The sequence below is a fragment of the Pteropus vampyrus genome, unplaced genomic scaffold (assembly GCF_000151845.1).
Source record: "Pteropus vampyrus isolate Shadow unplaced genomic scaffold, Pvam_2.0 Scaffold31, whole genome shotgun sequence".
Taxonomy (NCBI): Eukaryota; Metazoa; Chordata; class Mammalia; order Chiroptera; family Pteropodidae; genus Pteropus; species Pteropus vampyrus.
Window position 1 is genome coordinate 1,805,965 of NW_011888812.1, and position 11,599 is coordinate 1,817,563.

The following is an 11,599-nucleotide window of genomic DNA, read 5'->3' on the forward strand; positions in this document are numbered from 1 at the left end:
AAAATTGTTCAAAGATTTCAATATCACTGCCAGAGACTTCCAGTTGGGAGACCCTGGCTTAACTCTCAAAGTTTCCTGAGAAAATTTGGTGGCATTACTCAACTATTTCCCTATAAACCACACTCATCCATCAGGGAATGGGGCAGCAGATTTCTTTTCTGGATCAAATGTACAAAGGTTATACTGACGTGGTTTCTATTCTAAAGCTCAGAATTAATGTCTTCCAGGAAGGAAGATGGCTTGGAGGTATCATGTGTGTTCTTGAGTCTCAGTTTCTTTCCTCCTCTAGAGTCTCCCACAAAAGGAAGAAAGTTCCTGGTAGTGATATGTGTTAATCACTTAAGTTGCTAATCACACTGGAAACAGCTTCTTCAGTCTGAGGCTCAAGGTCCACACTGGCCTCCACCCAGGCAGGCGTTTCAGTGAGAAAGGACAGTCGCTGTCCCTCTATGGTGAGGGCAGGGAGAGAGGCAGTTTGTTCAGCCTGATGCAAAAGCGAAGGAATGGGCATCATGGCCGGGGAAGGTGCCATCTCATCCTAAGATGCTCTCATGTCACCGGGACCACCTCCCAAATGTTGAGCTCAGAAGCCAGAGCATCATTCTTGACTTCTGCTTTCCCCTCCCCACATCCAACCAATCCCAATTATTGTCAATTCCACTCTCTTTAACATCTCTCAAATCCCTCCACCTTTCTCCGTCCACAGGGCTTCTGTGTTCATCGAGGTCTCCATCACTCCTCCCCTGGCTCCAAGAGTGCCCTTCCTCCAATCCTTTCTCCATACTGCAGCTAGAAAATTGGCTTCCACCTCTTTACTAAAGAACCTCCAATGTTGCTAAACTATCTTCAGGACATAGTCTAAACTTCATAGCACAACTTAAGAAGCCCTTCAGGGTCCAGCCCCCGTTCTGTCCTTCATATTGCTCTCTCTTAAGCTTTTCTCTTTGTCTAACTCTCTCTCTCCATGTTTATCTCACTCACACACACACACACACACACACACACACACACACACACACACACACTCCCACCAGACTGAGCTACTTGCAATTCCCTAAACCCTATGCTTTCTTTTGCCACAGGGCCTTAGCACTTGCTGTCCTCTATGGCTTGACCTCTCTACCAGACCCCTTCACTCTTTTTAGTTTGCTGCCTCCATCTTCAGCACGCACATCACCTTCTCCAATAAGTCTCCACCGCCCTTTCCCCCATCAACCCTCATCCTCAGCCATGCTCCCATGTAGCTTGTGCTTCTCTGTCATAGCACTTACCACGCTGGATTACAGTTGCCTGTTTACCCTTTCATCTCTGCCTCCAGGCTGCAAGCTCTGGGGATGGGGGAAGTGTGAGGTTTGTTTTTTTTTTTAAATCATTGTATTCCCAGTGCCTGAGTGGTATCTGGGAGTGCTCAGTCTGTTAAATGAATGAATGAGTGGATGACTTCACAGCTTTACAAGTTTAACACTGAAAAGCGTACTAACTCCTCCAAATACTCCAGTTAGAATGAGCTAAATTATGCTACTCTTAATAATCATGGTATCACAGCCTCCTGATGTCTGCCTGCCAGAATTCAAATGTTCAGCATGTTCCCATTTGTGACTCAGAAAACACAAGGCAATCTGAGGTCTCCCCTTCCACACTCACCTGGGTGAATTAGGCAGGAGTCACACTCATTGTCCTCATTCCTGCAGCAAGGGATAGTATAACCCACAACTTCCTTCTTCCCGGGGCAGATGCATTCAATCTGATCATATTCACAGCACTCCCGACACATGATATTCCACTCAGCTCCAGGGCAGGCTTCATTAATGACCGTGTACTCTGAAACAGAAACGAGCATGTAAGGACAAAGGTCCTAGCAGGAAGGGGTAAGACTCATAAGAAGTCCGCTGCTAAAAAGCAGCCTTACTCTACAAATGTGTTGCCCTGCTTGAATGATGGAGAAGACCGTGTGAATCCTTCTAGGCCAATGCTTCCAAGGTGGGTAGCCTGCCTCGAAGGGTGTTCCAAGCCATCCACCGTGGCACAGATGGAACTTGTTAGAACTACTATTCATTTTTATTTTTTAATAAAAAGAAAGAAATCATGCTCTATCGATATATAATCTAGGTGGACTGACACATACATAATTTATCAACAAGTAAACATCTCTTGGGTGCCTATGCTCAGTTCTGTTTCCCGGGGCACAGAGGGGCCCTGCTTACAGCTACGCAGCTCATGCGCGCCCCAGCTCCAGGAGGAACCATTCGACCGCACGACTGTGCAGTGCAGCCCAGGCATTCGGGCCATCAAAAAGGTCTGGAGCCCTGTCTCTAGATTAGGCCATTCAAGTGCGAGGCTGATTGCCAAAGCAGAGACCATGTCATTTCCTTTAAACTTGGCTCCTCAATTTTGCAACATGCCATTTTTATGGTACCTTCAAAGCTAAAACCAACAGAAAAGACAAAAAGCATCTTAATTAGTATGTCTGGGAGAATTTCAATGTTTTACCAGGGTGAACTCACTGGCAGAACTTTATTCGGTCGCCAAATTCAACTGAGCATTTTTTCCCATGAGAAAAAAAAAAAGTATTCTTTTCTGGGTAGGATTTCTGTTTTTCTTTCTTTTTTAAAAATACACCTTAAGTAAATGAAAAAGAAAAACCATCTGGCAAAATCTATAAGAGGAATGAGTTGGAGGCTGCCCAGAGGAGCCCAGGGTAAGAAACAGACAGGTTTGATTCACTATTCTTTTTTCCCCACTTTCCATTCCTAAACATTTTATACAAAGGTCATGATTGAAGCAAAATTAGGTCAGATATTTGAGGGAGAAAGTAAAAGAAACCCCAGGCAGGATGTCCAGCCACGCTTTGCAGGCCCACATAAACTAACCTTAGTATCTGTGGCGGCTTCTAACCTCTTGAAATTTCATAGTTTACTATTTTCTGCTCCTAAACTAAATTCAGAAGTCTGATACAGTGTTTATAATTCTTAATTTGCCAAATAGAGACATTTAAAAAAAAAAGATCACCATCTACTCTCAGCCGCAGGTCATAAGAACATTCTAGCATCATAGAAAGGAGCCATTTGCATAATAAGATTTTTTCATTTTCTACCAGCAAAGATCCTCACACTGGCTTTGGGGAATGACTGGCAGAGACCATCATGACCCTGTCACTATTGAGATTTTGTTTCCCCCTCAGGGACAGATACCAGGACTTATGTAGCTAAGCTTCCCATGTTTCTGATGTTGGCTGGATGAAGTGAATGACTTCTAAGATGAGAGTCTAATGGTTAAAAGTGAAGGAAAGCAGAAGAAAACACAGGGGTAAATATTCACGATCTTGGATTTGGCACTGGATTCTTACATACGACATCAAAAGTATGTGCAACGAAAGAAAAACAGATAAATTGAAAGGTTAACCCACAAAGTCATTTAATTACTCCATTCCTCAGTTTCCCCACTGAGCACAGTGCTAAGTGTATGGGTGAATCAATGAATTCATTCTTTCATTCCACAAGTATTTACTGAGTGTCCACTATGTACCAGGAATGAGGCTGGGTGCCGCAATAGAGAGAAAAACAGGCACCACCCCTGGCCCTGTGGAGCTCACAGTTTCATAGGGGAGCAGATGTTGAATAAATGACCCCACAAACACAGAATCACTAACTGCGATAAGGAACATTTAGGATGTTATGAGAACAAACAAATGGTCACGAAGGGACATTAACACCAAATCTACAGGATTTGTATTTTTAGGGGATTCTAAATAAAATCAGACAGAAATCTATGTATCTGCTAAAATCAGAGCCCTTCCCCAAAACACAAACGTGATGGAGGAGGTGATGGTTTTAATGGTTCTGTGACCTTTTCCCTCTGGTCTGGCAAATCCACCCTTTTCCTTCTCCCCACAGAGACAGGAAAATGCCTCTATAACACGAGTAAGAAATACATACATAGGTAAATAAAATATTCTATGAGAAATATTTACAGTTGACCAACTGAAGAGATTAAAAAATACAATAAGCAGACAAAAGCAAACTCTTGGAATTTTTTTCCCCCTCCATTTATTAGAATTACTTTTGCAGAAAGAGTACATTGGTCATTTGCCTTTAGATGGACAAATCACAGGAATTTCAGCATGGGGCTGAAGGCCAGGTCCAGGAGCTAGGATTTAGAGAATCATTAATAGTAGTAGAAGTTACTGAATGTTTTCATATGTGTATGCTAAAGTACTTTAGCATTTGTTTAGTTAAAGTGCTTCTATATTGTTTATGCAATTAAATCTTCAAAATGACCCGGTGAGGTCCATGACACAGTCTCTTTTAAGTTAAAATGATCTACTCCAACCTCTTCACTTTACCAGTGAGGAAAAGAGCGAAGTAGGGAAGAAGCAAATAGAAATGCCAAAGAAGCCTTTTTAGGGAATTCACTCTGGAGGGAAAAGGAGGCCCACAGAATTCCAGGCCTAGGGAGGAAACGGACATCCTGCTCCTTCGGGGAAAGCCGGCCGGAACCACCTCCAGCTCCGTCAGCCACTGGGTTGGCCATTCGTTCATCACTAATTCTTCCACTGGATAAAATATTTTTTTCTCTAAAACACACTACACATTTTAATATAAAAGATTCCTTGTGAAAGCATCAAAAAATAAAATCATAAAGGAATAAAAAGTAGTCAGAAATAACCTTAATATTTTATTGCCTATCCTTTCAATTGCCTTCTTTCATCAGACATATATATCCACGTGTAGATACTAATAAACGTGAAGACACAGTCTTCTTACCTCTCAAAACTAGTAACATGTTTTGTTTTAAAAACTGCCTTTTTTTTTTTTTTTTACTTTATGCACCTCACGGACATTTTGTCATGACATTGAGTGGTCTTCAAAAATGACTTTAAATTACTGCGTAATTATCCTGTGTCTACAAGTGCTTCCCTCCCTCTCTTTTTAAACCGGGGGAAAATATCAGGAGAGTTGCAAAGTGCTTCGGCATCACCAGCTTTGCTCAAGCCCTTCTCTCGAACGCCATGCTCGGGTCCGCCATCCTCGTATCTCCTGTCTAGAGTGGAGAGTCCAGTCATATTAATCCAGCTCTGGTTCTTCTGGAATTCATTTTGGAAAATGCAAGACACTTAAGCTGCTAGTCCTGTTTTATCAATGGGAACACCAAAGCAATGACAACAATGCTGACCATCTGGCACAAGTTCAGCTCGTGGTGAGCAAATGAATGAACAAATGAAAGAAAGTTGGCTGTCATCACCATCATTACTTTGCACAGCCCTTCAAAAGCCTAATAGTTTACTGTCAGGCTATCCAATGCTGAATGTTTTCTATTGCTGACAAGATGAAGAACACTTGATCCCCCAGACGGCCAGGACTTAACTCCACAGAATGGCATGGGAGTTATTGTGTCTCCTTGGCATAGTCTCCAAGTGCCATGTTTTCAGCACTAGATTTTAAGGAAATATATTGACAAGATGGCTGTTAAGGTCCATATGAAAAACTCAGAGGATTCTTAATGAAAACAAAGGTCAGCCTGTTCCATACAAGACTGAAACATCAGCTGTCAGGCTAAAGGCCCAGGCGGAGACCACCTCAGAAGGTAGCAAGGAAAGGCGCTTTTACCATGCTCCCGCTCCTGCCTAGTGTCAGACTCTGCCTTTGCGCCCACCAAAAACCCCATGGCCTTCCCATCTAACCACATTTAATTAAAATTTCTACTGCGTTTTTTACTGTCTTGCATTTTATAAATGAGGCCAGAGGGATAAAAAAAAAAAAAAAAAAAAAGACATATGAACCAGAGATATACAAGTAGATAGCTTGGGCTCCTCTCTTCCCCCCACATACTCCCCCACTTCCTCTTATTATCCCCATATTAATGTCTAGGCAAGATTCCTGACGACTGAGGGTCTGACCTCCTACTCCATGGGACCAAGGACAGACAGGTAAATCCCAGGCAGGAACGACTTAGACAGGAAGAATGACTGGGGCCCTCGGTGACTCTTGATCTCCTCCTAACCTTTCAGAACCTTCCCATCACAAAGTGAACCACATTCATAGCCTGGCTGGATTCCTAACCTCAGTTACCTGTCTTCCCCTTCTCACAGCTCCTCTTGTTCATGACAGGACAGCTGGAGAGTCAAGGCCTTCATCACCTTTCCTTTGGGTACCAGGAGTGATAAAACGTGCAGTGGACTCCCCAGAAATCTGGTTTTCAGCCACCTGTACACTGGGGAGGGCTAGGGAGGCAGACAGCAGTTTGTCACTTTGTCTCTCTCCTCCTCCTCTGTTTAGCACACCGTTCCACACGGTGCCTCTTCATTCATCCTCCTCTGTTCTCTGGGTCCCAGAACCCACAGGGAATGTATCTGAGCCCTCGGCATATACCAGCTCATTGAATCCTCGCAGTCACCCTTCAAAGTATTATTTCCTTCATTGAACAGATGAGGAAACAGAAGAACAGAAAGGGTAAGTAAATTACTCCAGGTGGCACAGCTTTCAGGTGAAAGAAGAAAGATCGGAACCAGGTCTTTCTGGGGCCAAAGTCTTGTTCCTTCCAACACTACCTTGATTCTAGAGAGCTCGCACCTCTGACTTTACAAATTAAGAATGCGGCACTTGGTGAAGTGCGCACGCTTGGGAATCCAACCACCCAAATTTTAATCCTGAATCTGTCCCTCTTTTACGTTGCTGGACAACCACAGACAAGGCACTTTGGTGCAGATTTTCCCCCAAACTTCACGAGGATAGGAGTAGCTTGATGGGGTGACAAAGACAATGGGCGTAAAGGGTTTTGGAAGGAAAACTGCCTATCTGTCGAGTCATTACCATTATTCTCTGCAGAATAAAAAAAAAAAAATGCACATTTGCCTAAGACACAAACGGCCAAAAGAGCAAAGGCGGTGAGGCCCACACTTACCTGGCATTTTCGAATAGTCTGCTCATGTTTTTATTACATTACAGCTTTCTGGGGTCCTTCCCCTTGCTTCTGAATCTCCTAGTCTCATTTTTCTAATACCCCTTCTTTAGATACCTATTTAAATAGGGCATACCTCACCTCCTGCTGCTTCCCTTCTAGAAATAGAAATTCTACATCCATAGCCAACGGGAACAAAACCCAAACACTAGCATCTTGGAAAAGCCTCCAGTTGCCACTGTGCTGCTGGAAATCTTTGAAAGTCAGCTGCTTCTGAGATATTTCAAACATTGGAATATGAGCTAACTAGATTTTTTTTTATTAGCATTGGCTACTAAAAAGAGAATTTAATAATGCATCTAAAAGCACTTGGCAATAGAACTCAGCAAATACAGCAACCAAAGCATTAAAATGGCTAAGTTAAAAACAATAAAACTTAAGCTATACCCTAAAAATCCAATCTAGATTTCCTCAGACACAAGAATTCGACAAACTATCCCACCTGCTCCCTCAATTTTCTACACTTTTAAAAACTTCTTTCTGAGTCAGAATACGTCAGTGCTACACAGGGGTCTTGGTCAACTGCTTCACCGCTTTGCCAAAAGCTCCCAGAGTTAGTATTCTCATCTTCACATCCAGGTTCACCGATGCCAGGCAGAAGATAGATTTTCCTTCTACCAAAGGCAACTGGCCAACAGCAGATGTGAAGCGTGGAGGAATGTGGAGTGAGGATGATGCCTTTGTGCTGGTACATCTGATGGTGCAAGAAACCCTAAGCTGGCAGCAGCTTCAAGCAGGCTCACCCTCATTATAGGTACCTCCTCTAGCTCTGCAGGCTAGAACAAGATGAAGGGGAACTTCTTTATGCCTCCGGATTCATGACTGGTTCCACCCTTGAGTCACAGCAGGTGATCATGAGCAACATCTCTTGTGTGACAGGCAACGCCTTGACCCAGAATCATATGCTGTGTAAGACACCATCCCCTCAGCCCCTGCAAGAAGGTATCACTGCTCCCATTTCAAACACAGAGAAACTAAGGCACAGTCCATGGCAGGCATTCTCCCTAAGGTTGGAAGGAAGCTGTATGATAAACTTCAGGGGAGAAAGCAAGTCTCAAAGAGATACATGTATGGTGACTCTTTGGGGAATTTCTTTTTTTCTGACAAAGAATCACAGATTAATGAAATAAGACTATGCACCAATCTAAAGGGGGCTTCAAGGGACCATGTAATTTCCGTTCTACTGTATATAGAATAGCCAGTATTTCCCCTTCTCAATTCCTCATGAAACTTGTGCTAGTGGGGAAAATAGTAGAAAGGAGAGGAGCAGAAGACATCTTTACTTTCTCGAGTACTCCCTTTTTGTGAGACATGATACTAAATATTTTAAACCTATGACAAAGACAGTTATTATCCTTAGTCTACAGGTTGGAAGATGGTAAGGCCAAATTAAAGAGATTAAGTCAAGAAAACCACCCAAGAAAACCAGCCATAAATGACAGAGCCAGAATTCAAACCCTGGCCCATCTTTTAAAACATAATACGCCATACCCCACATACATAGACATTCATATGTATACACACAGAAACATATCCATGTCCACATCTACACTTTTATTCTTCTATGCACCTGTGTATTAAAACTTGAACATATCCATACCAAGACATATGTATCAAAGATGAATTCCATAAATATGGCAAGTGAGGGCTAAATCTTTGCTGAGAAGCTCCTGGGTTACTCAAGTCTCATTAGGCAGGATATCCTTTAAAGGAACAGCCAGTTTTATTCCTCACTCGTTGCCTCTGTAGTCATCCAATCTGAAACAAGTCTGGGCAGAGAAAAGAGGCAAGCAACGCTAGGGCCAAGGAGAAGCGAGTTGCATGACAACAAAATCAATATTTAACAAATTCAGGAATAAAGTAGTTCCCAGAAATGGCAAACGAGGGGTTGATGAACAGCTAAGACTCACATGCTGTCTCCAAGGGATACAGCCCCAATGTAAACAGCCTAGGCCACTTTCAGGTTGTGGAGATCAAGGTCATGGTGACAGAGCTATACCAGAACTGGCAAACATGAGGGGTAAATAACAAGAGATTGGAGACAAGCACATGTGTATGTGTGTGTCAGAGAAAGACGGGGAAGGGAGAGGCGATGCACAAACCTTGAACTCGGTGTCCTCAGAGACTAAAAGAATGCTCAAATATTCTCTTTATTTTTGAAGAGGAGACAGTGTGACTGTCACCAAAGATACAATCTAGTCAGGAAGTCCAGTCACAGCTCTTATTCCCTAGAACTCCTACATCAACATGAGTGCTCGTTAATCAGATTCACGCGTCAAGTTTGTCCAATGACCCCAGACCGGCCACCTTATTTTCAGTAAACTGGATACAAGAAATGAGTTTTCTCAAAGAACCATGCATGTCAATGCCGGTGAAGACTTTTCTCCCAGAAACATGGATGGGAGAAAAGTAGATTATCTCCATGGTTCTTGCAACATCTCAACAAGTGTTAAATGACAAGGATGCCAGACTTCCTGCCTGTCCTTCAGCAGGAGTCTGAAGAGAAGCCCAGGGTTTGCAGATTTTCGAATTCCTTTTTTAACCTATCCTCTGTAACAGTGGGATATTCTTTGATGTTTTATTTATTATGGACAAGAGACCAACATTTTCCAAACTGTAGTCTATGGAACATTAATGGATGGTATAAGGTATTACATGAAAAAAGGTTCCGTGGCCAAAAACTTTTGTAAAATGTTAATAACGACTTTATTATAGGGCTTTTTTAGAGTCTGTAATATATTTTGTACATAGTTAATCTCCACATCCCCCAGACTTATATCGTCTTAACAGCCTAGGTTTGTTTGCTTATCTTTGCTGAATATCAACCAGGATTGTAGTCCATGAAATCTACTTTGAGAAATTCCAGGCTAGACCACAGGCTCTCTCAACAGGCGGCAACTGCCTTAAAAGGACTTCATCTGACTCATCATTGCATCTCAGCACCTGGGATCATGCCTGGCACCTGGTAGGTGCCTGATAAAATTCGCTGCATACATACATAAATGTGGACATGTGAGGCATGTGTGATTCCCAGGGTAAAGTATTTGTGACAAAGACTGATGTTAGAAATGTCTCTTGCTGTGACCTTTTAGAGTCTCTATTTTGCAGTACAGGGAATCCATTGGCTCCATTACTGCTGAATATTTTTGTTTACTGCGGTTTGTATCTCATTTTCATAAAGACTTGGATGCTCACTTGTTCTGTTCTACCAATGAGTTGGCCAGGGGAGCCAGACTTGCACAGAAGGGAGGTTGAACACCATTTAGAAGCAAGCGGTCAGCTACCCACTGGGAGGCAGAAAGTCAGACAAGGAGTCCTACAACGAAGATTCTTTACATCAGCAAGTCCTCCCTTCTGCTTGCATCCGGATGAGCCAAGGCTGTGTTTGAAAATATGGGAGTAGATGTTACCAGCTAGAAGCTAAGCTCAGGCAAGTTGCCTCAGGATATCTCAGGTGTTCTCTACTGGTGTACTCCTGAGGTGGGATCCCATGATATGGGGCATTAACCGGTCATCTTCAAAGGAATCCTATGAAGTAAATGGACATGGAACTAGGTTTGAAAAACGCTGACACTTTAGCTCCTCAAACAATTCATTGGATTTAAAGTGTGAACCATGTCAACATCCCCCCTCTATCCAGTGGCCTTCCATTAAACTGTCTGGAAAAAGAACCTTTTTAAATAGATCATGAATTCATCTTATGAGGACAAATGCTGTGTCTCTTCATAAACTAAAGTTGCCTGAATATGGTCCTCACTCTGTTCTGGCAGCAACAGCTCTGGTTTTCCATTCGCCAAATCAACTGACCAGACATCTACTTGCACAGATAATCGCTGCCAAACCACTAATTCAACCCTCTGAGAAAGCCAGAACCTCAGAGAGTAGTGATGAAGATGCCCGCACTGCAGGAATAGGCAGAGGCAGAAGGGTAACAGAAATAGGTGTCTTTGTTTGCTGCTCGGCCAAGGGGGACACTTCTCTTAACTTGATATAAGACCCAGGACCTGAGTGTCTGGTGGACAGATGATCTTCATTCAAAGTTGAAATGAACTGGTTAAAACCCATCTTAGTATTAACAGAAAGGTTTAGTATTAACATCTCCATCCCCTGCAATATCCATCAACTGTGTTATGCCGAAAAAGAAGAAAAAACTGCTTCCCCTTACTGATTCTGGGACTACTCCTCCTGTTCCATCGCCTAAGAGTTTACACACTGATGATCTTGACAGAATAAATACATAAAAGAGCAGAGCTACATAGTGTCAGGGCCAGACTTGAAACATGTATCGTCCTTAATTCTGTCCCTCAGCAAATAGACTTGATTTAAATTTAAAAAGTTGACCATGGGACAAAGAAATTCTCACTTCCCACATCTAATAAGAGAGATATGATCCTGCGAACAGCTATCTCAGAAATTGGTTGGATTTTTGGTCTGCTTAGCATCCACTTCCTTTAGGGAACAGCTCTTCTTGGGTTCCATGGGTTGATCTCTCTCTCTCTCTCTGTGACCCTGGAGTGTTGATGCCTCTCTCCTTTCTCCCACTTCCCCTCTGCCTCCGTAGCAGTGAGTATATGACTCGCCCCATTTTGAGCACTTGGACTGTCCAAGAGATAACTAGATTTCTTCACTAACACCATAATCT

The 11,599-nt window shown here is 42.8% G+C and overlaps 1 protein-coding gene across 1 annotated transcript in view; it reads right to left on the reverse strand.

The window, feature by feature from the left end:
- Positions 1 to 11,599, reverse strand: part of PAMR1 (peptidase domain containing associated with muscle regeneration 1) — a 65,846-nt gene that overhangs the window by 48,523 nt on the left and 5,724 nt on the right. Inside the window, exon 2 of the mRNA XM_011357024.2 lies at positions 1,645 to 1,821. Coding sequence (XP_011355326.1) covers positions 1,645 to 1,821 — 177 coding nt within the window. The remainder of the gene's footprint in view (positions 1 to 1,644; positions 1,822 to 11,599) is intronic.